The following is a 26,801-nucleotide window of genomic DNA, read 5'->3' as shown; positions in this document are numbered from 1 at the left end:
TAAATCCACAGCAAATGAATGGTAATCTACATGGTGTTTACTGTAGATACAGTGAATTATGAAAGCAATTACAGCCCACTATTTATTTAAACACTTTTTCTAAACAATATTAAATCATAGCAGCTAATCAGAGCCCCAGTTTGATTTTTGCACGTTTCCTGGTTTGATTATATAAATATTTAAAGAGTGAAAAAAAAAAAATACTTTGCACTCCCCACCAAAATCTTCTACCCAGCAGGAAAACCACTTGCAAATGACTGAGGATGAGAAATATTCAGGGAGGTTTGGGTGAGTGCAGGCTCTCCCCTGCAATGTGTTGCCTTCAGACCCTCCTGCAGTATAGTGGAGTTCATTTAATTTGTTTAAAAGAAAGCAAGACGTTGTTAATTAATGCTAACACCTATTATGCCTTTTTCTGCCACAGAAACTCGTCTATTTTGAGAGAGAGAGGGGGAAAAAGCAACAAAAGAAGATCCCAAAGGAGGTGAAGGTCAGCCCCGGGCTGCTGATGAGAGAGGGATCACCCAGGGGGTGACGCCAGCGCTGCCACCATTCACGAAGAGCCTGGCTGTGTCACAGCCAGACCTGTGGAACCTGCAGCACTGCTCACAGCGTTTGCTGAACACTGGGGAAGTCCTCTGGCCGTGGTGACGGGGCTGCTCCCTGCAGCAAAACCTGCCCCAACTTTTCCTCCACAGGACAGAAAGTGACTCCTCTTGATGGAGCCAGTGGTGCTGTGGTGCCTTGGACAGCCACAAAGTGCCTCACCCACTGGTTCTCACCACCTCTCAGCTCACCAGCAGCTAGCTCTGATTGGTGCTGGGTTTGAGGAAGATGAGGAAGGACCTGGTGGTGCTGGAAGAAGACGGGACACCTTGAGCCATCAGCTGGGTGCTGGCTGCTGACCAGACGTTTGCCTTTCCCTCCAACACCCAGTCCCAAGCACGGCTGCGAGAGTGACTTCATGACTTCAGTGATGAGCAACACGAGAGTGGCTTCTCTCTGCATGGGAAGTGTGGCCAAGAGCCTGTCAAGTGACTGAAGGGCTGGAAATTTGCTGCTGGAAATGTGGATGTCACTGAGGTCCAGCAATGAGTGCAGGGGAGCACCTGCATGCTTGTGCACACTTGTTGGCACGTTACAGGCTCTGAGCTGACTCTGAAACACTTTCTGGGAGAGGAGAGCACTTACTGCACTTCTCTTTCCCCTCCCAGCTGGGAACCAACTCAGCTTCTCCCTTCCTGCTCTCTGTTTATCCCTCCCAGCAGTGGCGGCACAGAAAAATCCCAAGGCTGGAAAGGAGCTCCAGGAACATCTCATCCAGGATTGTGCTTCTCTATCCTTGAAAGATGCTCATCAAACCTCTCCATAACGGCCCCCAGTAATGGAGTGTCCACCACCTTCCCAGGGTGGACAGCTGGCAAGAATTCCTCCCAGTGGCAAAGCCAAGGTGGCCTTGGCACCACCCAGGAACCCTCAAGCATCTTGCAGCCTGTGTACTCAGGGACAGAGCTTGGCCTTCTCATGACAGCTTGATTTGCTCCATGCTTGGCCTGTGAGCATAGTCCACATCCTTTTTGGATGAATCACTCCCCACTGCTGCTGTCAACCTTGAGCCCAACAGAGAAACCTTGTTGTTTTTTCTCCCTTGGTTGTTTCTAGCCAAGCGGTGACTCAGCTGTCAGAGGTGAATAACTCTTCTTGCTTTGTCTGAACACTCATTAACCATCCAGAGCCATAAAAAGCAATTTTTCCATAGCTCTCCCTCCACAAGGCTGGATTTCAGAGCAAGAGGGATGGCCTGAGATTTAGTGGGAAATTCATAAAGGTGCTCAATAGCTCTGCAGGGCATAGGAACCCTATATGGTTCTGGGTCACATGGCAGAGGGTTTTATCAGCAGTGATTGAGGGTCTGGGCAGAAAAAAGAAGCAGATCCTACCCACAGCACATAGCAAAGCCTACAGACACTGCATGGAAATCATTAACAACAAAAATCTGCTACCCCAGGCGTTTGCCTGACTCCCATGCCTGCCCTGGGACCTGCTGCTGTTTCATTTCTCTTCTTTTTTTTCATCTTTCTCTGAAATCTCAGCAGCAAGGATTTCCTCATCTTCTTCTGCCGTGGAAATCACCCGAATGGTGACTGAATGATCAGGAGATTCTGAAGATATTTCTTCTCCCAGGCGGGTTTGTGCTTTGTGGGATGTGACAGGCTGGTCATCACATCTCTGGTGCACGGGTGATTTTGGTGGGGTTGGGGTGACGCTGGAACCCTGCAGTAAAAAGTAAAAAAAGAGACAAAAGCAACTTTAGCAGATCCTTGCCTACTACCCCTAACATGGCAAAGCCAGGCAGGTGTTCTGTGCTTCCACCACAGGATCTCTGCATTGGGATGTCAGCTTGCTGCCAGAAATGCTCCCTGCAAGAGGGGCAGCTGGATTATAGCCTGCATGTCTTGAGAAACACAGAGAGAGGAGCACAGCAGAGCTTTCTCACTCCTCCTGCACTGACTCTCGTTTTGCTCCTGAAGCTTCTGGAGGGGCTGATCTTGGCCAAACATGGCAGAAGTGCTGTTGTGAGAGAGCAGTCCCAGACTGCCCTGTCCTCCTTTAGCCAGGAGCCTTAGAAGCCTGCCCCACGGATGTGCCATGGAGAGGGATGCTAGCAGCGTCCTGCTCACCCATTAGAGGTATTAGTTCCCAATACATGCACCCTTCAGCAAGTAGGCTTGTTTTCACTCATTCAGAGCCCTCAGTGCCATTGTTCACTGCTGCTAACTGGTTATGAATTAATGTTAAACACCATTTGAAGCCTCTCATGCCTCTGAAGGACTGCAGAAATGCAGCTATGCTTGGCATCAGCCTGGTGTTTACCCAGCCCCAAGGCCACCGCACTCCCTACGAGCTCCTCTTTTCCCTCCCTCCACACATCCAGATGTGATAAGTGTGCATGGTTCCATGCTGAGAAGAGTAACAACAAGGTCTGCACTGAGACAGAATTTTCTTTACAAGTTTAGTGGAGACAGTTGGGAAAAAAATGGGAAAAAACCACACAGGGCCGTTTTTTCAGCTGTTTGTGACAAAAAGCAAGGGGGTTCATGCAGAGCTAATAGGATGGTGTTGCCTGCTGTGGAGACCTCTGCCCCAACCACAAGGGGAAAGCTTTGAAATATTGACTGGGCTGCAGGTGCCAGCATTGCCCTTGTCCTGCCAGTACAACGATTAATTATGAGGGGCTCTGCATGATGGAAGAGACATTAATTCGTCTGTGGCTATAGCCCAGCTACAAATTAGACTCAGGTTTAGCACAGGTAGGCAAAAATAGAATGTATTTCCCTTTTGTATAGCAAAACAAACCCCTGTGGGACACTGGCATTCCTCCAAGGGCCTGTACAAGGTGTTGGCTCACCCCTTCCTGTCTGCCCACGCTTTGACAGACCGCAATGTCCTGAGCTCACCCTTTTAAGGCACCTTAACCACTCCAGAGCTGGTGGGGGACAGCAGACTTGGCATCGAAGGAAGCAAAGCCAAATTGCCACGCTCCCCATGCTGACCTGTGCCTCCTGCATCGCCTTCAGCTCCTTCAGCCTCCACTGGAGCTGCTCCAGGGGCCCTTTGCCCCTCATCCTCCCCGTGGCAGCCAGGGCAGCCTTGAAGAGCTTTGGGGTGTCAGCTTTTGGGAGGATGATCAGTGGATCTCCGGGGTCTCCCTTCTCATCTTTGGGTTTGTTGTTGTTTTTCAGCATTTTCCTACAGCACGGAAAGGGACAGGTGATGTCAGTCCGGGTGCATTCTATTAGCTGGATTTTATAATGCAGAGAAACCAAGCGGTAAAAGGACAAGGATCTTTTTATGTCTCAGAGAGGACAGAACAACAAATCTAAGCAGTGCTAAAAACTAAACCGAATCTTTTCATGGAATTTTAAACGCAGGCACTTTGGCCACGCTCTTTCCCCAGCCCCACCCACTCTTAGAGGCGAAGGTTCGCAGCCGGAGCCTGCCCAGCCCAGCGGCGAGGGCCGGGTGCCCTCTGCCGAGGGACAGCGGCTCCATCCCGGAGCTTTCCCAGGGCTTCCCGCACACAGAAAACTCCGCTGAGACTGCGAAGCCCAGGCTCTGCTGTTTTTAAACCCCCACAGCTTATAAAGCAGCAGCCCAGCACGCACTTGGCCTTCTTACGCAGCAGCTTCTGAGACTCCGGGTAATGCACCAAAATCTCGTTCAAGTCCTTCTTCTCCAAAATAAAAAGGTTGGCGAAGCCGTGGGCCACGACGTTCGCTGTCCGGCGATTTCCCCCTCCTGCTGCCAGCAAGCTGGGAGAGACAATGCAAGACATCAACACCTCTGTTCACAGGCTCAGAAGGTCAAATCTCCTTTATATGTCTCCATCTCTCTTTTCAGGGGACTCAGAGTTTAATTTTCACTCCCGATGGAATTTACCGTGCACAATTTTTAAAGAATGATAAAGGGAAACTTTTCGTGGAGCACTATATAAAAAATTATTTGCAGGTTTGAAGGGTTAAATATTGCGTTTTACACCAGTCTGATGTCTTCTGGGCTGTGAGGAGGCTGCAGTATTGCTGTGTTGCCAACTGGTTCAGGGCTTTCCGTGCCCATGAAATGGGTGGATTAATGACTGGGAGACTGTATTTGTGGAGCACCTTTTCTTATCAATTTTCCCATTCCTCCATCCCTATTTCTTTGTTTACCATCACCAGCTCCCCAGGAAGAAGACAACATGATGACAAGAACAGCAGGAAAGCTGTAATTTGTGTACCAGCTGCTGCCCAGTGTTCATGGCTCTCAGTCACGAAGATTAATTGGGGTGCTGCTGATCCTTCCACTTGCCACCCTCCTCACCCAGAGCCCACGAGCTGCATTTCTGTGGCTCCCTGAAAATGCTTCACTCACCTGATTTCTCCAAAGACAGATCCAGCTTTCAGAGTCACCAGCACGGATTTGCCATCGGGTCCCCCCAGCACCTGCACTTGTCCCGCCTGGATAATGTACATCTCGCGGCCTATTTCTCCCTGCAGTGAAGAGGGGAGCTGGGTGGGATGCCCAGAAACAGGGAGGCCTTAGGCATGCCCTATGCAGCATCTTGCTGGAAACCCCTGTGATCCTACTGCCCTCTCCGAGCTCCCAAAATGTCTGGATGGTGCTCACTCCTGAGCATTCTCATCCAAGCATCCCAAAGACTCCAGCAAGTTTTCCCCTGCTCTCCTGCTGTTCAGAGCTGCAGCAGAAGAGGTCAGTCTTTGTACAAGACCAGCTGCAACCGAGGATGTTTTTGATCCAAATTCCTTCCCTGTGAAGTGGCTCACCAGGGTGATGGGCCAGGCCTGGCTTTCCTAGTGCCCTGCACAGCCTGGCCGGGACTCCAGGCATCTTGTTACCTTCTTGCACACGTAGTCGTTGGGCAGGTAGACCACTGATCTGAGCCGCTTCAGCATGTCAAAGATCATCTGTCTGTCACAACCCTGAGCCCAAACAGAGCCAAAACATGCCAGCATTAGTCTGTGCTGGTGTGGCAGGCTGTGTCAGCCAGGGCCTGTGCTGCAGAGGGTACCTGGAAAAGGGCCACTTTGCTCACGATGTTGTAGTTCACGTCGATGGCGATGTCCAGCCTCATCTTGTCTGGCAGCTGCACCAGCAGCTCTGACTCCTCTGTGAGACAAAGCAGAAAAGTGGCTGCTTCCAACACTTGATCCAAGAGTGTGGGATCCATGTGGCCGTGGGAAAGCAGCCCATGTTCTGGTGGCAGAGGGCAGGAGCCAGCTTGCACAGAAGGGTCTCCTCCAGCCTCTGCTCACCCAGCAGCCTGCAGGTCTAAATGTCTGAAGTGTGATGGAAAACCACCCTTTGCATTATGCCTGCCCTGATGGCACTCAGAAACAGACCACTGAGCCCAGGTCAGAATTCTTCTTGTCCAGGAGGGTGAGCACAGAGGTTCTGGTCCCGCCTGATAACTTAGTGGTAGGGTGAGCTGGTGGCTTTGCTGCTGGACACACTCTGGCCAGTGACTGACAGTCACTGTCCTCTCTCCAGGGCACGTGGGACACTGGACTCAGTGTGCTGTGAGTGATGCCAAATCACCAAAGTGCTGTGACCCAGTGGCAGCCTGTGAACCCTATAGGTGGGCAAACAAGCCCCTATGCTGAAGGGTAAAATAAGGCACCCTCCATCCCCAAACTGTAGCTAGAAACATTTCAGCTCTGCAAAGCAACCACAGTAAAACGCGAGATACATCACTGACCCTCAGAGTGGCTGGATCTCACCTAGCATGCCTTGAGAGTGCCACGTGTACTCATACCACGTCTTCACCCGGTTCTGAACACTTTTGGGGATCTTGTAGAAGTTCATGTATTTAATGGTGCTGTCCATGCAGCTCCGATAGTAAGTCTGCCCTGCAGTAGCGGCGCCAACCACGTCTCTCATCTGAATGGAAGAGGTGGAAGAGAACTTTTAGTTGCTCTCACTTATCCATCAGCAGGTTAAGCATGTAAGCCAAGCCCTAACAGCATCTGCCAAATCCTTTTTGTCTTGCACCAATGCTGGGCAGTCCTCCCATGGGGAAAACAAACCTGGAGATGCAAACCTGTGGATCAGCCCCACCAGAACCATCCCCACTCGAGGCTGGGAACCCCCCACGATGCCCACTCACCTGCCCTATCATGACAGAGAAAGCAAAGATGCCTGTGAAGTAGTTCAGCAGCTGGAAGACGATCTCAAACAGTGTCTTGGGGTCTGGCAGGCCCCCGATGGTGATGAGGGTTTTGACTGCCCAGTAGTAACAGCGGATGTAGCTGGGAGGAGAAGAGGAGAAGAGAAGTGGAGAAGGGGAGGCAGCTCTGAAGGCATTTCTGTTTCACCCCTCAGCACTGAGCTCATGGCCTCTGGCTGTGGCAAACCAGAGCCTGCTGAGAGTAATTATGGGTGACAAAGGGAAAAACTGAAGGGCTTCAGACTCCCCACCACACCTGCAGGTGCTTCTGGAGATGCTACAGGAGCAGGGGGACCTATGGTCCCTCCAGGAACCTCCACATGGGAGGCTCAGCTGCTCTGGTTACTCCTGTTTTCTGCTTCTTACAGCTCCACTGCCATAAACCAGCAACACATTTTCAGCAACATTTACACTTTTAGAAATCATCAGGGGAAAAAAACGTGTTTGTAAGCAAATTGTTGGCATGGGATTTAGGAGATGCCAAGTGAATTCCTGATTCCCTGGTCCTGGGCATTCGCTTGGGTGTTTTCTTTATACCTGGAGACAGACACAGATTTGTATATCATACAGAATAAAGAAAAAGTAGCAACGCTGACAGAGGTGTGGGCATTCATCTTGTGAGCGAAGCACTCTGCCTGTGGCATCCATCACTGACAGCACAGTGGACATTTAACACGTATATTGCCATGCTGAGGGCAAGGGCTGGCCACTGTCCCCATCCCACAGCCTGGGAATGAGGGCACTGGGCTGGTCAGAGGGGCCTGACACAGGGTACAAGGACACACAGCATCACTCCTCCATCCCAACCTGGCAGCAGCTCAACACAGACAGAAGCAGGGTTCATACTTCAATCCTGCTTGGCCAGGGAGCATTCCTTTGCTTCCCAGCACCAGGACCCCACCTCTTCAGCTGCTTCAACCTGCCACTGCTTTCCACCTGTGCCCAGCTGCAGCCTCTTCATCTTGCAGCACTGTGTATTACAGCACATCCCATCCCTCCCGTCCTTGCCATTCTCCCTTCTCCTGGCATTCCCAACCCTTTGCATCAGGGGTTTTATGAATCCAGCTGCATCCCAATACCTCCCTTACTGCTCCAGCTCATTGCAGCAGGCTGTGCTATGTGAGACCCCCAGCCCTGGCTTGTACCTGTTTCCTTCCCCATCATAGACCCAGGTGGTGGAGCCCAGTCCTTCGTAGGCTGAGGCCCAGTAGTAGAGGCAGGAGTTGACGTGCAGGCTGTACAGTAAGTAGGCAGTGGTCCGAATCACTCTGCGGGAAAACCAGGAGAGAGCAGGAAGGGAGATGATGTGTGCTGGAGAAGGATGCCAGGTCCCCCCTGGTATCAGCAGGAGCCTTGGAGTGATGACCATACAGGTTCTGCCAATGCAGGAATCACAGAGCACCCCAACCCTGCTGCTGCCTCCTGCAGCCCCAGAAGTGCCAGAAAAAGTGGTTTATCTGCTGATGGGCTCCTCTTCACTGCCAGCACCCCTGTCCCCGTGGGTTGGAGAGAGGTGATCCTACCCATACAGGCTTTTGGACCCCATGTCCCACTGCATCAGCCAATGTCCATGTCACCCAGGCCAGGCACAGCAGGGAAATAAATCAGGGACCCTGAACAAGTGCAGAACGAAGTGAACCTTCCTCCCCAGTGGCAAACAGCAATTCCATGCTCCCTCTTTCCCGCCATGCCCCTCACCTGTAGATGTATGCCTTGGTCAGGATAGCCTCCAGACGGTTGTTGAACTCAAAGAAGGCCATGTACTGGGAGGAGAAGGAGAATTGCATGTTCCCGGTTCCCCATTGGGAGAGTCACCTCCCCATAAAAACCCTCTGCCCCTCCATTTCCCTCCTGCAGCCTGCCTGCAGCATGGACTGCCACAGACAGATTTGTCTCCATCTATAAGTGCCCTTCTAGTCAAACGTGAGTGGTTCCGGATTGAAATGAAGTGTTTGACCAACAGCCTTGCAAAGCCTTTGGGACAAAACTTCCCTCCATTTTATAATCCTCTTGTCATCATCAATGAGTCTAACCAGCCATAGCTCACCCCAGCCAGCACAGGACTCCTCCACGTCCGCTGCAGCTGCTGTTCTGCCTGGCTTTGTAAGCTCTGACTCACCTTCAGACAGCGAGGAAAGCGCAGGAGGGGGTTGACACCGACTTTGAAGTAGAAGAAATCCAGCGGCAGGAGGCACAGCACATCCATCTGAGATCCACACAGGGAGAAACCGCTGTGGGGACCTGCAGCAGCACTGGGGTGGGGCTGCAACCCACAGGGCAGATTAAAGATTCAGATGAATAAAGAAAATTATGACAGACCTTGAAGCGTTGTGAGTGCAGGTAGTTTTTTTTCATGGCCTCTTTGGCAGTCTGGTTGGGAACAGGAAGGAGAGAGGAATATTGATTATTGCTTAGAGAAAGGAAAGCTAGGGCCAACGTGGTCATGTTTCTGCACCACAACAGGGAAGATGCTCCCTTTGTGCCTGGAAAGGGGAGCAGAGCAAGTGGAGAAGACCTGGCTGTATGCCATCTTCCCATCCTACCTTGGGACATCCCGTGTTGATTTTGCATCCCAGAAAAAGCACATCACAGTGCCAGCACCACAAAAATCAGCATTTGCAGGGGAAACTCCCTGTCTGAGCATCTCCATGGCCATGGGAAGGCTGTACCCTCAAGGTGTGATTTTTCACAGTTTAATTGAATATGGAAATGAAATCAAGGGCTTCCCTTATCTCAGGCATGTGATCTATGTGTTCAGATTGCAATTGCTAATGCATCCTGCCTGGCATGCTCCTGAAAATTAACCCCGGAGTTACGCCCATGCTCCAGGTTGGCAGCTCATGGCTGTGCCAGGGCCAGGCAATGAGCACCTCACCACGGGCAGAACCACCCCATGGAGCAGCACCCTGCAGGCATCCCTACCCAGGAACAGGGCTACCACAGACCACACAGTTTCTAGATAGGATGGTATTGATTTCATAGTAAAAAATGGTGTGTTTGGCAGACAAGAAGACTGCCAGCTTATCCACTCCATGTCAGGAGAGATGCTTGTGGTTTCTGAGAGTGGAGAGCCCTGATGGCTATGGCCATGGTGGGAGGGCTTGGAGAGCTCGATTCAGACACCAGCACCACCCATGTCACTCGGGGTGATGAGGGTGGGAGGCCCCCAGAGCTGGCCCCCGCTGGTGGCATGCAGTGCCCTGCCACTCACGATGATGTCTCCCCCCTGAACGAACTGCAGCCGGGTCTGAAAGACGAGGATGTCCAGCAGATAAATGAGGTCACAGAGGTAGTCCACCAGCAGCCAGTAGTGGATGTTTGCTGGAGTCTGGTAGGGGAAAGCCCAGCGGACAGGGATCAACCAGCAGTTCCAGTTCCAGGCCATGACAACAAAGAACAGCCACAGCACGTACATCAAATCTGCACACAGGGAACAGCACCAGATCAGCTGGGCAGACATCCCTCCCCTGTGTGAATCCTTTACACAAAGGGATTTTCATCCCCTGACCTGCCCTCAGCACAACAGGAAAACCTGCAGGAAGTCTTTTGGTGACAGTGTTAAATTGCAGATGATCTGGGCTCTAGCACAGGATGAACACCCCTGGTCACAGAGTACACCATGCCTTATCAAAAAGCTTCTTCTAACTTTGCTCATTCAGCTATACTTGCTTTTGCTTTGCTCCCACAACACCAACTTCCCTGTTTTGCTTTCTCCCCTCCAGCTGTGCTGAACTGGTGGCTGGCTGCCTGAGCCCAGGGGCTTTCAAAGGACTGAGGAATATGAAAGACTAAGGAGAGAGCTGGGCTTCTGCGGGGTGGCCACAAGGCAGTGGATTTTTCTTTTGTGGTTTTAACTTTTTTGGGGGGGTATCCACACCACAGGGAAAGCAGAATGCCTGGTCATGCTCCTGACACCCACAGATGGAAGTATTTAGGAAAGCCTGTGCCTTATGGAGGAATTTAAAATTCTGGGCTTTAGTGAAAACTAAGTTGTGCCTTGCTTAGTTCTCCTCCCCTCTTTACACCTTCTCCCCTCCTCCCTGTCTCTCCCCCAGTCCCACCAGCTCACCCCCAGCCTAGGCACGAGGCCGTGCTCCATCACTCACTGGTGAGCGGGTCGATGCTGCTGGGGAACTGGTAGCTTTTCAGGCGGTCCAGCCAGGGCCGGGACTTGAATGTGCAGCACAGCATCTCGCAGTAGTGGTCATCCCCCAAAGGCTTGTCCTCTGGCTCCCCTCCTGGGGCAGGCACCGCTGCTGCAGGTGCTGGCTTGGTGGGAGCTGAGAAAGGACATAGAGTTATTTCAAAGGGCAGAAAATCTTCTTACTGCAGTTTGTTTTAAGGTCTTTAAGCTGTTAATAAAGCAGCTGACTCCCAGAAAACACAGCCTGTGTGGGGACCCACCAGGGGAACACTCCTAGCCCCACCTGAACTCACATGCCACAGGGCTCTCATCGTCCGAGCTGACATCGGGGTCAATCAGCTTCTCCTTCACCTTCTCGGTCCTCTCTTTGAAGAGCCTCACCAGCTCCTGGAGCCGGGTGTTGATGATGGCACTGCTCAGGCTCGTGGCCGAGCCGATGCGCTCGGGCAGGCTGTGGGGAGACCAGCAGGCATTTCATGAAGGTAGGAAAGCCCCAGGGCAGGTCCATGGGATCATAGAATCCTGGAATGGTTTGGGTTAGAAGGGACCTTAAAGCTGATCTCATTCCAACCCCTTGCCACAGGCAGGGACACCTTCCTTTAGACCAGGTTGCTCCAAGTCCCATCCAACCTGGCCTTGAACCATGACCCAGTCATGATCCATTCTTTAACCTATAACACCTGAATTAGGATTTACCTGTATTTATTTGGGTATTGTGTAGTGAGAAGAACACAAAGCAGCACGGCTCCCTCTCCCTTTGGTTTCCCAGCACTGTAGGATCTTTGCTATTTCCACCCAAGCCCTGGGATGTGAACCCCTGGCTGACCCAGAGCCCCTGGGTCCTATTACACACCTTTTCCTCTGCTCCTCATCCCAGCCCAGCACTCGGGTGGGGGATTGGCTCCCCAGCCCCTCGTCCAGACCATCCTCTGGGAGCAGTCGCTTCCTCCTGCAGACACAAACACAGCAACAGAGGATGGGCTTCTCTCCCACTCTCAGCTGGTTCCTCTCCCTCCTCTTCCTCCTCCTCCTCCCAGGTGTCATCTGTTTTCCATTCCCCCTTCTCCTAGTAGGGTCAGTTTCCCCTAATTTTTGACGTTGCCTGGAGTAAATGGGAGTGAACCCCCGCTGCTACTTTCCTGCTAAAGCCGTGTTTCTCCCTGAGCACCAACAAATCCTTGGCTCCATGGACGTGAAGCCACCTGGCTCATTTTGCAACCCAATTTGGATACCTGGCAAAATGCACAGAGGGCAGGCATCACCCTGTGCTTGCCCCCAGTGCCATAGCATCACATCACTGCACTTCAAGAGGCAGGCAAGGAAAGTGCAGTGCTAGCGATACCTAGAAGTTGTGTCCTAACACAGCTGGGCACAGATGGGTTTCTCAGATGACTTCCTTTCATGTGAGTAAGCAAGGTGTCAGAAGGGAAACTGAATATGCAGATAGCAGTCCCAGCAAAAATCTGGACTGGTTTCCAAACCTGCAGCCAAGCCCAGAATTTTAACTGTAATGAAGGAATGATCTCCTGCCACCACAGCCACTGATTCCCCTGGCCATGGCACAAAATGTCTTAGTGCTGTGTGTGGAGCAGGAGCAAAGCAGGATGCTGAGGCAGGTCATCCTGCCATCACAAATCTCCCAAAGAAAGCCACATGCTGTGAACCCACCACCTTCAACCTTGCTGGCTCTCAGGTGTGTCCTGCTGGGAGGTGGAGCAGGTGAACAAGACTGATGAACCTTCACTTCCCAAGTGCCCAGTGAAGGGGTGGAGGAAAACCACAAACCTCCTTTTAAAGTGCTCTCAAATGTGGATGGAGGGGTTCCCCAAACCATCAGTTTGGAGAAATAGTCATGCCAAGGTCCATATTGTTGTTAGGACAACATCCATTGCCTCTCACCAGTTCCAGCTGCCCTTCCCCTGCCTCTGTCCCCTCAGGGCACCACACTGCCCTGCTGGCCTGTCCTCATCCCTGAGCAAGCCCAGAAGCCTGCACTGACAGCACCTTTCTCTGTAAAGGGGACTGTGCAGCAGCAGCCCACACACACCCTCCCCTGAGCAGCCAGCTGGGATGAAAGGCCCCGTCACAGCCTAAACATTGCTCTGGTTTTGGTGCCCTTGGAATGCTGCAGCCAGAGGCCACAGGCACTAGGACTTGTGGGATGCATAGGGTCCCTGCCCATATGGCATCAGCCAGAGTATCCTGGTATTTATCTGCAGGAGCTTGTTTCCAGGCTCCAATTAGATGTGTGGCTCATTTGTGATGAGTCTTTTATGACTCTGTCTAAACTGTTTTAACTTAAATCCTTCACAGACTCACGTAAGAAATAACTCAAGACTGTGGCCAGCAGAAGGGATTTAGGGATAACTGAGTGACTGCTCAATGCAGAGTTATGTCCTCTTCCCCTGGAAACACCAGCAGGAGATGAGCATTTTCCTTCTGGTTCACAATAATTGAATTTTAGCTCTTTATGTAGGAGAATAGGAGTTCCTTGCTTTTAAAAATACCCAGCTCTACCAAAGGACCTCCAGTGTTGCTTTGAGACACTCCCTGGAGACCCAGCAGAAAGGTTTATATGCTCACACGTGTAGCTGAAATATGTTTAATGCTGTCAGTATTTTCCCTGCAGGTATTTCACATGAAGCCTTGGGCTCTGCTGTCCCAGTTTAAACAGCTGTTCAACAGACTGGATTGTGGACATTTTTGCCATTTTATTTGCTCCTCCAGGAGCTTGTTTACTAAAAGATCCAAACTATTAAGTGAGAATGACTACAGCACCTGGTTTACAGCACAGAAAAAACCTCCACTTCAGTTTTCATTTTTAACCCTCTGCAAGAGTGAGCCTCAAAAAATCCTAATGCCACAACAGAAAAAGATCCATCAGCTTTCTCTGGCCTAAATTTTAAAGCTCAGTTTTAATCCTCCCTCTCTCTAAGCATGGAATCACTGAATGATCTGGGTTGGAAGGGACCTTAAAAGACCATTTAGTCCAGCTCCCTGGTATGGGCAGGGACACCTTCCAACTAGACCAGGTAGCTCCAAGCCTCATCCAACCTGGCCTTGAACACTTTGAGGGATGGGGCTTCTACCACTCCTCTGAAAGCACAAACTCAGGGGGGACATGCTACAAACCCTTGCAGAAAAAATACAAGAAGAAAATTGTTTATTATGATGACGAAGGCTCATATCCAGCACATGGACCCCCTGTGCTGTGGATTTGGGAACACAGACACGTGGACAAGAGACAAATGCGCTTTGACCATGGCCTGGGGATTGAGCCCTCTCCAGGAGGACACGCAGACAGGGCTAGGGACAGCCCACAAAAGCTTTAAACAAAATGTAACCATTTAAATAAAAAATGCAAACAAGAGGCAAAGCTTTCGCCATCTCCTCTGCTGTGCACCAGGGTGACACCTGCTGCACACACATCACTGTCCAAATGTGCTGGAAATGGGTATCTCCACATGGTTGTATCAGTTTTCCTGTCCTGGCACCCTTGGGGGAGCCAGGGACCGCGCCTGGGCAGAGCCATACCTGGGGGATGCTGCGCCGGGCACCGCCAGCAGGTTGGGAGCACTGGCGGTGGGCACTGGTAAAGAGGTCGCATGGATCTCCACAGCATGGCCTGGGCTGTCCACATCCTTGATCTCCAGGGTGGGGTAATTACCTGCTCCGTGGGGAAGGACAATAATGGCAGGTGAGGGGGGTGCAGGGCCCTGCCTGCAGCCAGGATGGCTCCCCAGACCCCATCACTGCCACAGAGCTGCCCCCAGGCCCTGCAGCGTGTTGGGTGGCCTCTCCTTCTCCCTCTGTTCCCTTCTTGCCTAGCACTCCTTTCTCCTAAGCATTTGGAGCACTTCTTTATCTTTTTTTTTGCCCAGTTTTTAACACTCTAAGAACTGCCATCTGCTCCCCTTCTGCTTGCCCAGCTTGCAGTGATTGCAGCTACTCCATCTGAGTGTTGGGTTCCCATGGTTTGGAAAACAGTGGAGATTAGGATTCCCAGCTGCAGGTGCTATGCAGGAATCCAGGATTTCCAGGAGCAAACCTGGTCCTAGGGTGTAGAAATTCTCCTGGTTCTTCTGACTGTAAACATATGGATCGTGACAGCTCTGAATCACACAGTGTTTGCTTTTCATGCAGAATAAGGCACTATTTAAATAAGCATTTATGGCTTCTTTCTTTTGCAGAGGTAATAACTGCTTCCTGCCACAAGCGAGGTTAGAAGCAGGAAGGTTGGATGTTTATAGTGGGCAAAGAAAGATGCCAGTTGTCCAAAGCAGAAACAGCACTGGGGGTTACCTTGGCCAGACCCCACAGTTGCTCAGCTGTGAAGTGTGATCTCTTTTCCTAGCTATTTAACAAAATACAATTAATTCCTGCAGGATTTCTTCCGTGGGAGGTCTTCACACATCTGAAAGTCCCCATGCACACCCTCCTGCTTCACACTGATGTGGAACTAGTGGATCAGAGTGTGACTTGATTAAATCCCTGGGAAAAGGCCTGTTTGGGTTGCAAAGTTAAAATCCTGTTGCATGTAAGGAAAAGCAGCAGAATTTGGCTTGCTGGTTAAAAACAAAGCGAAGCAAAGCTGCAGAAAAGGCAGAAAGCCGTGAACAGCAAACCTCCACCTTTCTCTCCTCTTAGTATGAGCAGGTTGCACAAATGCTGGAGAGAAAACTGTGTGCAGTGATATTGCACCCCCTGCCTGCAGGTCCTTCAGGAGAGCTTTTCTGAGCAGCTCTAGACACACAGCATTTGCAAACACCCTCTAGGCTTAGCTAAAAAGGCACATAGTGATGAGGCAGAAGCAGAAAAACACGTGAATTTTGTTCCCCAGCCTCTGTGCTGCAACAAGAAGCGTGCTTTTATTTTTTAAATTCTTTTCCCCCCAGAAAGCAACAAAAAAAGCAACTCCAGGAATCCTCCCCTGCACCCCTCTAATTACGCAAGGCCATCGTCCAAGCCAACACTTCTAATACCTAGTGGGGATTGCTCCTCAGTGCAAAAATTGGGGTTGACAAGTCCAGCCTTTGGCTTGCTGGCGACAAGGACGGGGGTGCAGGCGGCAGCGGTGGCTCGGTAGCTGGGGACATTGGGGAGCTGCTCTAGAGCCCCGTGGCCGGGAGGGGAGGGGTCCCCGCCAGCCAGCGGCTTGTCATGCACCAGCCGGTCTAGCTCGACGTCCCAGGCCCGCCTGGCCATGCTGCTAGGAGCCTGCTAGGTGCTTCAAGCAAAGGACAAGGCATCTGAAGCTGCAACAAAACACAGAGTGGTTTGAGAGGGGATGGTTGTGTCACGGTGGAAATGTGGGGCTGACGGGGGTTTGGGGCTGCCTGCTGCTCACAGGTGTTGGTAGCACACGGCTGCAGTGGTGGGCACCCTACCATGTGTTTTTCACGGAATCATGGAAGGTTAAGGGTTGGAAGGGACCTTAAAGATCATGTCCCATGGGCAGGGACATCTCCCAATAGACCAGGTTGCTCAAGGCCTTATCCAGCCTGGCCTTGAGCACTGCCAGGGTTGGGGCATCCACAGCCTCCCTGGGCAATCTGTTCCAGTATCTCACCACCCCTCACTGTGAAGAATTTCTTCCTAATATTCTAACCTAAATTCCCCCTCTTTCAATTTGTACCCATTAATCCTTGTCCTATCACTACAGTTACTGACAAATTAGCATTTTCTAGCATCATTGCCTTCTGCAAGGGCTGCATGAGAGAATCCCAGGGGTCAGGGCAAGCCATTCCCTGTGCAACTCTCCCATGTCAATGGAGTTATGCCAGGATGTGCTTTTGCTCAGTCAGGCTGCAACGGGAACTCATCACCTAATTTTCATTACCAACCATTGCTTCCTAAAATGTTATATTAAAATGTGCTTTATGTCACTGGTTATTTCCCAAATAGAGAAAAGTGGGAGAGAAAATACTTTTTATCCCTGTACATTCTCCAGCCAAAGGAGCAACTCTTATTTCACATCAGGGATTGCTTAATCAACGGGACTCAGCATTACACATTCAGAGCCAGCTCCAGACAATGCCAATATTGCCATCGTGCTGTGCCCACAGAACGCTTTACCCCAGTGAAAAGCCCTGACTGCCCATGCAGGCCCACACTGCAGAGAACTCAGCTGCCTGCTCCCTGACAGCAGGAAAGGAGAAGCTGGATTCTCCCCCTACCAGGCACTGCACACCCTGCTTCACTTCATCCCCGTTTGGCATCATACTGCTACAGGTTATACCTTCAGCATCGGTTTCAGCAGCTTCAGCTGTCTCCTCTTCCACCTTCAAAATGAAAAAAGCCATTTTAAGGAGAAAAAGCCCCACTCTGCCAGTGAAAGAGCAGACTTTACAGCTTGACTGGCTGCCCCACATCCCCCCTACCCACCAGACTCTCGGCTCATTGCTCAGTGCCCACTTTTAGGGTGAAAGGAGCCCTCCCTCCATCCACAGCTACTGCTGCTGCCCCAGCTTCCAGCGTGGGGACATCTTGGTGGGAAACATGTCCAGTGCTGAGTGCAGTCCCTGCTCCTCCCAGGGCACTGCATCCCCTCAGAGAAGCTCTGAGCCCCCACCACATGCTGAGCAGCAAGAGCCCATTGCAGACCCAAGCCCAAGCAGGGAGCAGTGCCATACCTGGACAAGAGCGCCTTCGAGATTACTTATCTCAGCTTCTTCCAGCTGCTCAATCCTGAGGGTCTCCTCGGCAAGGCAGGCTTCATCCACACCCTCATCATCAGGGAGACAAGGTGGCTGCAGCAGGGGTCTGGAGGGGAGAGAAAAAATGCTGCCTGGGAGACCAGGTGAGATGTGTATAAATAAAAGAGGGCACTGCATGTGCATAAGCAAAAATTGCAGAGGCAGAAAGATCCAGGCAGAATGTTTCTCCTCCTGTGCATAATCATTTCTCATATAATTAAAATGGGCCAAATAAAAAGCCAAAGCCTAATTTCCAGGCAAGGCTTTCCCACAAGCACTATTCAAATCCCACGTTTGCCTGTGCAAGACACCACCAGGACACATAATTCTCATTTTCCTTCAGCAGCAGGCACAGACCTCAGCTCCACCATTCTGACAAAGGGGCTCTCAAGATTGATTTTATTGTTCTAATATAACTTCATAACTGAAATAAAAGTACCTCACATGTTGCTCTGTGCACTTATCTTGATTTGCTCTTTCCTGGCAAGAAATGCAAAGCAGGGATTTGGGATAATGAGAATAATTTTAAGACAGCTAAATGCATGAAGGTATTTGGTTTATTATTTTTAATAATTTTCCCCCTTAATTTTAAAAAAAATTATGCTCCCTTCAAATGCAATCATAAATCTTTCCATCCTGAACTAGAAAACCTGTTGGTCTCTCTCTCGTTTCCCAATAAACAAACATATTGAAGGATGGAGCAGCATCTCATTCACCCCACAACTGAAGCTCAAGTTTCTATAGTGAGGCTCCAGGAACAGATTTTGATGAAACACAAACATATGGGTTTGACACTGAGTAATCATGTGTTTTCAGCTTCTTCCTCAAAATCTACCTACTTTAGGGGAATTAACAGAAAATAATATTATAGTACTAGGTAATAAATCCCTAAATGTTTATCTCATGTGAAATCAGAGCAAACTACTAAACCGAAGCAGAAAGATGTCTCTCAATACCACCTAGACCAAAGTCACCACAGCTGACAAGAACTAGGCTATTTTCTATAACAGGAAAAAATGTAAAATTGTACCTACTTGTATGAAGCAGCACTTGCAGACACAACACATAATCCTGTCTTTACATTCAGCTCTGTAACACCCGAAATAATCCCGAGTGCCCTGAATTAATGGATATGGTTTAAATAGCAGGGACCATCTCCCGAAGCTGGGTGCTCCCGCAAGAGGCGGGAGAGGGGCTGCGGTTGCTACGGGCGGCCGCGATGGAGAAGGAGCCCGTGTCACCAGGAGACACTCGCCTGTCACCCGGTGCCGCGTCAGCAGCGAGCCCTGGGGCCAGCCGGTTTGCCAAAGCATCGCTCCCGCATCCCATGCCTCCCCAGCAACACCCATTCCTCCCCAGCACACGCCAGCCGCCTGCCAGGCTGGGAGCTCTGCTCTGCCATGGGTGTTTCAGCCTCTCCAGCTGGTGAACACGGTTGAAACAAAAGCTGCAATCACGCTAATTTCCAACAAAGCCATAAAGGCAACGGGAGCCACTCACTCTGCACTCTCGTTCTGCTCCTCCTCTTTCTTATCTTCCTCTTTCCTCTTTTCCTCTTTCTTCTTCTCTTTATCTCTTTTCTTCGCCTGCTCTTTCTTCCTCACCTCCTCCCTCTTCTCCTCTTCCTCTTTCTTCCTGTCCTCCTCCTCCTCCCTCTCCTCTTCCTCTTTCTTCCTGTCCTCCTCCTCCTTCCTGTCCTCCTCCTCTTTCTTCCTCTCCTCTTCCTCCTCTTCCTTCCTCTGCTCTTCCTCATTTTCACTGTCCTCTTCCTCCTCTTTCCTCCTCTCCTCTTCCTCCTCTTGCTTCCTCTCCTCTTCCTCTTTTTTCCTGTCCTCCTCCTCCTCTTGCTTCCTCTCCTCTTCCTCTTTTTTCCTGTCCTCCTCCTCCTCTTTTTTCCTGTCCTCTTCCTCTTTTTTCCTGTCCTCCTCCTCCTCTTGCTTCCTCTCCTCTTCCTCTTTTTTCCTGTCCTCCTCCTCCTCTTGCTTCCTCTCCTCTTCCTCCTCCTCTTGCTTCATCTCATCTTCTTCTTTTTTCCTGTCCTCCTCCTCCTCCTCCTCTTTCTTCCTCTCCTCCTCCTCCTTTTTCTTGTCCTCCTCCTCTTGCTTCATCTCATCTTCCTCTTTTTTCCTCTCCTCTTCCTCCTCTTGCTTCATCTCATCTTCCTCTTTTTTCCTCTCCTCTTCCTCCTCTTTCTTCCTCTCCTCTTCCTCCTCTTTCTTCCTCTCTTCCTCCTCCTTCTTATCCTCTTCCTCCTTTTCCTCTTCCCCCTTTGTAGTGTTTGGGGAGCACAAAGATAGTCTGGAAAGGAGAAACTCATGAGGTAAAATGCACAGAGTGTGTGTAAGCCTCACACGAGGAGCCCTGCGTGTTCAGTGTTTTCTGGCTGAGCGTGGCTCAGGGCATCACTTGTGCTTAGTGAAGCTGAGCACTGCCCTTGTGGGAGGTGGGAACCTCTGTGCTCACCCAGGTGTGCCGGGCTCAGGGGGCATTTTGGGGGGCTCAGAAACCCCTTGTGAGGGTGCATGGACACCTCTCACCCCCCTGCTGCAACACAGCTCGCTCCTGGCTCTGAACACACTGCCCAGCCCTCAGGAGAGCTCAGCAGGGCTTTCTTTTGGGAGAAGCAAGGATGGATTATACAGAGACAACTTCCATTTCTGAATGCCATTACAGCTGGGACTGTAATGGGAGCAAGGTCCAAGGCCTCTTGCCTTGGGCCCAAAATCTACTTACAGGAGCCTAAGCAGAGCCTCCCTCACCTGTCCTTTGCAGGGCACTGTGATCATGGCTCTGCTACCACCTGCCCTAACCAAAATCAGAAGACATTTGCTCAAACACCTTTTGGGTCCTAGTGGGCAATGCCCCCTTTTTGGAAAAAGGCACCTCGGCCACCAGCTCCACTGCCAGCACTTTCAAGGATGGATGCCCAGGGGCAGGCTCACCCCCTCCCATGGCCACGCTCACCCCCTCCCATGGCCACCACACTGTGACTGGAGAACACAGAGACCTGCCTATCAACAGCATCTCATTTCCCCTACCTGTCTTCTTCCTCCTGAGGTTCCTCCTGTATGGTGGGAAGGGAAGGAGCAGCTGCCTCCAGCTCAGCCTTGTGAGCCCAGGCCGTCACCCCTTCGTTAATCCGGTCATCATCGATCTCTTGCAGAACGAGATGGGTCTGCTCCTGCTCCCCAGGGGCTGCATGAACTGAAACAGGAAGGGGGAAAGGGAGGTGGTGAAGTGACAGTAGCACATTCTCAAGAGGCCAGGGCAGATCCCAGGTTTCCTCTGCTCGATGGGGCAGTGCTGAAGCAGCTCTCAGCCTGTGCAGAGCTGGCCAGCCCTGCTGCCCCTGAGTTGTGCTGGACAGATACTTTGGGCCCCTTTGCCAGAAGGAAAAAGAAAATTCATCATTTTGTCCCAAGTGCAGCCAAAACCCTGTGAAACCCTTGAGCAAGCTGGTGTGGTGGAAAGTGTCCCTGCCCATAGCAGGGGGGTTGGAACTGGTTGAGCTTTAAGGTCCCTTCCAACCCAAACCATTCTGGGATTCTATGAAACCTGTAACCCTCTGCACACAGATGGACTGCTGGCTTCCCTGCACGTGTAGCCACCTCCACCAGCAGTGACCTGGCCCACCTCCAGGCCACGTTTTGTCTCTCCTTGCAATTTGGAAGAGCCCAAAGCCTTTCCCCTTGTGAACCCGCAGTGAATTGCTGTCCTAGCACAGCCCAAGGGCCTTGGGTCTGCAAGGCCCAGCCCAGAGCCCACATCACAATGCTCAAGCACTATGTCCTGTCCACTCCGAGCACTCTCCCAGGCAAGGAACATCCCACACCCTTGTCACTTCCCAGCATCACTGGGGGGCTGTAGGCCAGCTGCAGAGTGAGGAGTCTGACCCATGATGAGCCCTCTCCATGTCCCAGGGGTACCCATTCTACCACGTCAGGCTCATGCCAGAGAAATAGGAGGAGGAAGCACATCCGCTTACTGTAAAACCAGTTTATTTTGAGGTCTGCCTGACAGCAAAACTTACATGTCCACAGCAAAGCTAATAGGAAACGTGCAAACTGAACTACAGAAAGGCAGGAAACCCATGCAGTGTCATATCTGTGGCTTATTTACCCACCCCATGGTGTCCACAATGCCTTTAGCCCATTCCCTCTGGATCTCCGTTAATTAAAACATGGGACAGCAATCAGGGAGACGGCTTTTAAAACACACCATGACTTTTTGATACATGATATGAAAATGAGGTGAATACTAAAACCATGTCCTGGTACAAGCAAGATTCATTATAAACACAGGGGATGGATCTCAGGGAGGTCTCTTGGCTCACAACTCATTGTTACAGATGCCTGGATGGTCCTAAAGAGATGTGACAGTGGGAGATCTTAACCTGGCCTGGCAATACATCAAGGGCTTATAGAAAATATGGAAAAAGACTTTTTACCAAAGTCTGTAAGGACAAGAGGCAACAGTTGTAAACTGAAAGAGGGGACATTCATTTTGGACACAAGGAAGAAATAGTGTACTGTGGCTGCCCCATCCCTGGAAGTGTTCAAGGCCAGGTTGGATGGGGCCTGGAGAAACCTCGTCTGATGGAAGGTGTCCCTGCCCATGGCAGAGAGGTTGGACCAGATCATCTTCAAAGTGTCATCTTCAAAATGTCCCTCACAACCCAAACCAGTCTACTATTCCAAGGTCTGTACCCAAAACCTGGGGTGTAGGGGCTCTCACCCCCCTGAGTCCAGTGTGTCTGCACTGGCCACAGCTGCCTGCACACCTCTGGGCTGGAGACAGCCCCTGGAATCCCTTCCCTGCTGGGACATTCCTGCTGCTGCAGTTAGTGCTGCAACCATGGAGATATGAGCTTTAGAAGGGAGCAGCTGTAGTTGGGGGTAAGGAAAGTTTGGGTAAGTTCTCTGAGAAGAGCCCGGGCAAATATTTTTAACCAGTAAGTCCTACCTATTCACCTAGAGATTAACCTCACCCACCTGATTTGCTGCTGCAAATCAGAGCCCTTTCCACTTGTTGGGAGGAAACACTCAGTTATGGAAGAAAAGCAACAAGGAGCTGACAAGAGGTTTATAACATTAAACCTCAGAGGCAGAAGTTGATTCAAAGAAGCCTGGAGATTTCAGCTGGGGGTCTTGGGATGAATATTCAGATGTTGTGGGGGGCCAGGAGTGCTGGGAGACTGTAGCAAGAGGCTTTCTGCCACTGAGGTGTCCTGAGTGATGCTTTTCCACCATGCTATAAATTATAGCTCCCATCTCATAGATATCATCCTGCAAAACCAATAGCTACAATTCCCAGAGCAAAGAGGGAGCCAAGTGGGACAGCCCTGGGACTGGGTCCCTGTGCCAGCCTTGGGTCCCCACTGCCCCGGCTGGGAAGGAGCTAGAGACCATTTGCAGGTTCCCCTTTGCTTTTCCTCCCCAGCTGCGCTTTCTCCTCAGTTTGGTCTCATTTGGGTGTGGGAAGGGCTGGTTTGCCACGGTCTTCATTTTCCATTTGTTTCAGAGGCGCTAAGCCCCTTTGCCCCCTGAAACAAAAGGAGAAGGAAAACATTAATGAGCGTGCTGGCAGTTTGGTGCCAGGGCAGATCTCTTGCTCGACTTCTTTGGGCAGGTTAAGTGACCTGGAGATGCCTCGAGGCACCAAAGCCATCTGGGCACCAAGGCTGTGCCCACCCAGCCCACGCAGTGGCATCCCTGGCTTTGCCTCTTTCTGAGGTCCACGGCAGCACACACACCTCCAGTTTGTACAAACACGTGGAGAAAAGCCTTCCCTCAGGATTTCCCTCTCTGAGGTTCTGCCAAGGGGCTGCTGGCCTGGCGGGAGCAACTTCCCAGCATATCCCTGGGGGTGTGCATTTTCCGTGTGCCTCAGCAGGTCCCTGCTCCCGTCAGTAGCTCCCACAGCCCAACGAGCCACTCCTTTCAAGGGACAGCACTTGCACAGTGTAACCTTGCCCAGACCATCCACAGAGGCAGCTTTGTCCAGCATCCCTCAAAGTGGTTGGTGTGGGGAGCCAAGCCCCTCTGCCTGCAGAGCTGGTGCTTGATCCCCTCCACAGGCAAGCAGCAGTGTGAACCCTGCAGGTTTCCCCACAGCCATGCAGACTCCATTCTAAGACATCTAATCCCAGCATTTTGTTTTCCTGGAGTACCTTCCTAGACATCTCATGCTAGGCTTGGCTAACAGCCAAGGAGGGAAAGAAAGCAGCAGGTTTGAATTCCCTTGTAATTCTTTGACCAAATCCCTCCAGTTCCAGCACAGCTCTGGACAGACCTTGATATCAGCACTAACTTCAAAACCTGGGGCCTGAGGATGTGAGATGCTGCACTTGCAGACTCCCTCAGCCTGAGTTCTACCAAGCCCACACCACAACTCCACGACAGCTGCCTCTTCTCAAGTGTCAACAACTTCCCATACCTTCCCTCGGGGATTCCAGGGGCTCCTGAGCTGGCACCCAGGGCAGACCAGGGGATAAAAGTTGCCAGTGACCCCTCTTCCCAATAACCTTCCTGACAGGCTTGGCAGTCAAACCATCATGACAAGATGGAGCCATCACTTACTTTGTTCCACAGGACTTGAGGTTGCTGTGGCCACTCCCTGTCAAGAGGAGAAGGGAACCATGAGACATCACCTGTTTTCAGTAAACCTTAATTTTTACCCTCAATGCCCCATTTTCAGTAAAGGTGGCCCTTTTACCCTAAATATCCCATTCTTGTGGCAAGGTGGATGGCTTGGCCATGGGCACAAGCATCCCCACACTCAATGGTACAGGGCAGGAGCACATAAGTGAGTTTGCCTGGGGGTCAGGGAAGGAAAGGAGAGCTTTGTAAAGCTTCTCCTTAGAGCTGGGACCACCTCTGGGTGAGATGCCAGGGCATGGACAGCACCCAGTGCTGCACAGAGAGGAAAGGAAACAGTAAAAAAAGCACATGCTATGGGATCTCTTGCTGCTTAGAAGCCAAATACTGGCTTTCATCAGCTAAGCAGGTCATGGGGAATTGTTCTCTCTATGGAACTTGGTGACAGCCCAAACCACAGCAGGTCCCAGCACTGGTCTAGGGTCATCTGCACAGCAGGGGACGCCCTGCTTACCAGGGATGTGGTGTTCCCGTGCTCTTTCCCTATCGATCAGACAGCATACCTGTGTGTCCCGCGCCTCCCTGGTCACCGGCTGTGGCATCACCTTCTCCAGCCCCTGGACAAACCAGGTGAACATCCTGGAGGCAAGACACCACTGTTAGACCTGGCAGCCAGAGCGTTTGCTCCCACATCAGCCGTCCCTCTGGCCACCGGAGCCCGGCAGAAGGTGCCACTGTGGTTACCTGCCGCTGTCCACAGCCACGGACTGAGGGCTGAGGGCGGTCACTGGCCCCGGCTGCCCCTTGGCTGCTGCTGCCGCTGGGGTGCTCTGTCCGGCTGAAGTGCTGGATTTTGACTTTGCCTGGGTTTTAGTCTCTTTTGTGCCTGCTCAGGTTTATTCGAAAGAAGAAGGAGGATAGGCAATGCAGCAGACATAAGTTGTTGGGAAGAGGAGTAAGCCAGGAAGGGGACAGGCCTCGGGGGCTTCCCTGGCAGCCTCTTCCCTGTGGACCCAGGCGGAGACGAGGACGCGGGCAGTTTGGGGACAGAAGTGGTGTAGGGGCGGTGCCGTGATGGCGGGACCCGTGTTCCCACCCCTGCCAGCACAGTGGGAGCCCCGGGCATGGAGACGAGGGGCAGTGCCAGCAGCGGTGCCTGCCCGCAGCCGGGCTCTCGGAGGCACCCAGGGAGGGGGATCGGATCGCTCACCTTCCACCGCGCCTTCGCTCTTCTTCGGCTCGGTCTGCAGAGGGACAGAGGGACGGGTGGACGTGGCAAAGCACTGCCTGCGGCCTCAGGACACCCCGGGTGGACGTGTCCCCCAGCGCAAGAGGACCCACATGCTCAGCCCCACACATCCCCCGCTGTGGTCTCAGCCCCATTTCCCTGACAACAACCACTAAACCCAGACCCCAGCGTTGCTGACACCAGTGGGTCTGTCCCAAATGAAGGGTCCTCCCTGCATGCAGCCAGGTTGAGGAACACCGGGACGGCACCCAGAGATCTCTGTTTGCTCTGCTGAATTCCCTTTTCCTCCCCACGGTCCCAGCTCGGGTGTGCGGGAGGATGAAGGCAAGGAGCTGGCTCCACTCTCCTCTCTACCCGGTAGCCTCCCAGTCTTCCCGAGCTGGGCAGTGCTCACCTCCGGCTTTTTCATCCCCTCAGGCTGCGGCACAATCCTCTCGAAGCCCTGTGACAGCCAGTTGAGCACCCGCTTTCCTGCCCTGCGGGGAGAGCGCCGCGCTCGGGAAGCTCATCCTGCGCTCTCCTGTCCTCCCGCATCCCCCCAGCCTCTCTGGGCACCCACCACTCCTCCGCGTCGGCCTCCGCTTCGTCCTCAGACACGTCCTCCTCGGGATCGAAGGGGGTTATCTCTGCAAGGAGAGCACTGCTGTGGCCACGGGGAATCTGCACTGCTGGGAGCTTCAGGCCAGCACAAGGGGACAAGAGTGCCGGCATCACCCATCAGGGAGGTGGGATGTGGGAGTCCCAGGATGCTGCAAACTACAAACTCCCAGCTCTCCTTACCCAGACTGTTGTCCTCATCCCCAAGGACCTGGACCTCTGTCTGTAAAGCCAAACAAACTGTCTGAAAATCCGACAGCCAAGAGGGGGATCATCCCACTGAGTGGGGAGGGAAACCTGCTCTTTCCCCAGGGATGGATGAAGACAGAAACCCATGCAGGGAAGGTTTAGTGCTCCCAGTTAGCACTGGGAGAGTGATAAGAAGGAAAAAAGAAGAAAAGGTAAAAAGAGATAGAAGCTCAAATACCAAACCATTGCCCAGATCTGTCTCCTACCTCATCAGCAATGTCGATGCTTGTCTCGAAGCTCTTCCCAAGTGCCTGCAGCCCTGGAGCTGGCTGGGGAATCACCTTCTCCAGCCCATAGGAGAGCCAGGAGAGCACACTACTCCCCACACTGCCAGGGAAGGGTGTGAGTCAGGCTGGGAATGCCATCCAAGGCATCCAGCCCCCATCAAAAAGCAAAATCCCAAGCAAATCATGTTGCACGCTGAAGGGTGCAGGAGCCATACCTCTCAAACACAGAACTTGAGTCCTCAGAGACCACAAACACCACCTTCTTTTCCGTTTCTTCAATGGCAGCAGGGAAGAAAAAAGGCAAGCTCCTATCACCACTC

General features: G+C 51.9%; 1 protein-coding gene across 1 annotated transcript in view; it reads right to left on the bottom strand.

The window, feature by feature from the left end:
* Positions 1-15: 15 nt before the first annotated feature.
* CNGB1 (cyclic nucleotide gated channel subunit beta 1) overlaps positions 16-26,801 on the bottom strand; it is a 29,556-nt gene continuing 2,770 nt past the window's right edge. Inside the window, exons 4-34 of the mRNA XM_048317090.1 lie at positions 26,697-26,754; positions 26,461-26,581; positions 26,189-26,228; positions 25,968-26,034; positions 25,803-25,884; positions 25,370-25,403; positions 24,904-25,045; positions 24,723-24,798; positions 24,142-24,178; positions 20,602-20,767; positions 19,759-19,861; positions 18,598-18,683; positions 17,501-17,630; positions 17,107-17,149; positions 14,403-14,535; positions 11,722-11,817; positions 11,162-11,319; positions 10,831-11,004; positions 9,936-10,144; positions 9,044-9,094; positions 8,844-8,930; positions 8,423-8,487; positions 7,870-7,992; positions 6,665-6,806; positions 6,279-6,438; positions 5,570-5,667; positions 5,397-5,480; positions 4,912-5,030; positions 4,167-4,313; positions 3,555-3,750; positions 16-2,274 (exon numbers count right to left, since the gene is read on the bottom strand). Of these exons, the coding sequence (XP_048173047.1) occupies positions 2,053-2,274; positions 3,555-3,750; positions 4,167-4,313; positions 4,912-5,030; positions 5,397-5,480; positions 5,570-5,667; positions 6,279-6,438; positions 6,665-6,806; positions 7,870-7,992; positions 8,423-8,487; positions 8,844-8,930; positions 9,044-9,094; positions 9,936-10,144; positions 10,831-11,004; positions 11,162-11,319; positions 11,722-11,817; positions 14,403-14,535; positions 17,107-17,149; positions 17,501-17,630; positions 18,598-18,683; positions 19,759-19,861; positions 20,602-20,767; positions 24,142-24,178; positions 24,723-24,798; positions 24,904-25,045; positions 25,370-25,403; positions 25,803-25,884; positions 25,968-26,034; positions 26,189-26,228; positions 26,461-26,581; positions 26,697-26,754 (3,449 nt within the window). The 3' untranslated portion in view covers positions 16-2,052. The remainder of the gene's footprint in view (positions 2,275-3,554; positions 3,751-4,166; positions 4,314-4,911; positions 5,031-5,396; positions 5,481-5,569; positions 5,668-6,278; positions 6,439-6,664; positions 6,807-7,869; positions 7,993-8,422; positions 8,488-8,843; positions 8,931-9,043; positions 9,095-9,935; positions 10,145-10,830; positions 11,005-11,161; positions 11,320-11,721; positions 11,818-14,402; positions 14,536-17,106; positions 17,150-17,500; positions 17,631-18,597; positions 18,684-19,758; positions 19,862-20,601; positions 20,768-24,141; positions 24,179-24,722; positions 24,799-24,903; positions 25,046-25,369; positions 25,404-25,802; positions 25,885-25,967; positions 26,035-26,188; positions 26,229-26,460; positions 26,582-26,696; positions 26,755-26,801) is intronic.

Source organism: Corvus hawaiiensis, chromosome 12 (assembly GCF_020740725.1).
Source record: "Corvus hawaiiensis isolate bCorHaw1 chromosome 12, bCorHaw1.pri.cur, whole genome shotgun sequence".
Classification (NCBI taxonomy): domain Eukaryota; kingdom Metazoa; phylum Chordata; class Aves; order Passeriformes; family Corvidae; genus Corvus; species Corvus hawaiiensis.
The sequence above is the reverse complement of the archived record's forward strand: the minus strand, read 5'-3'. Positions and strand labels throughout refer to the sequence as shown.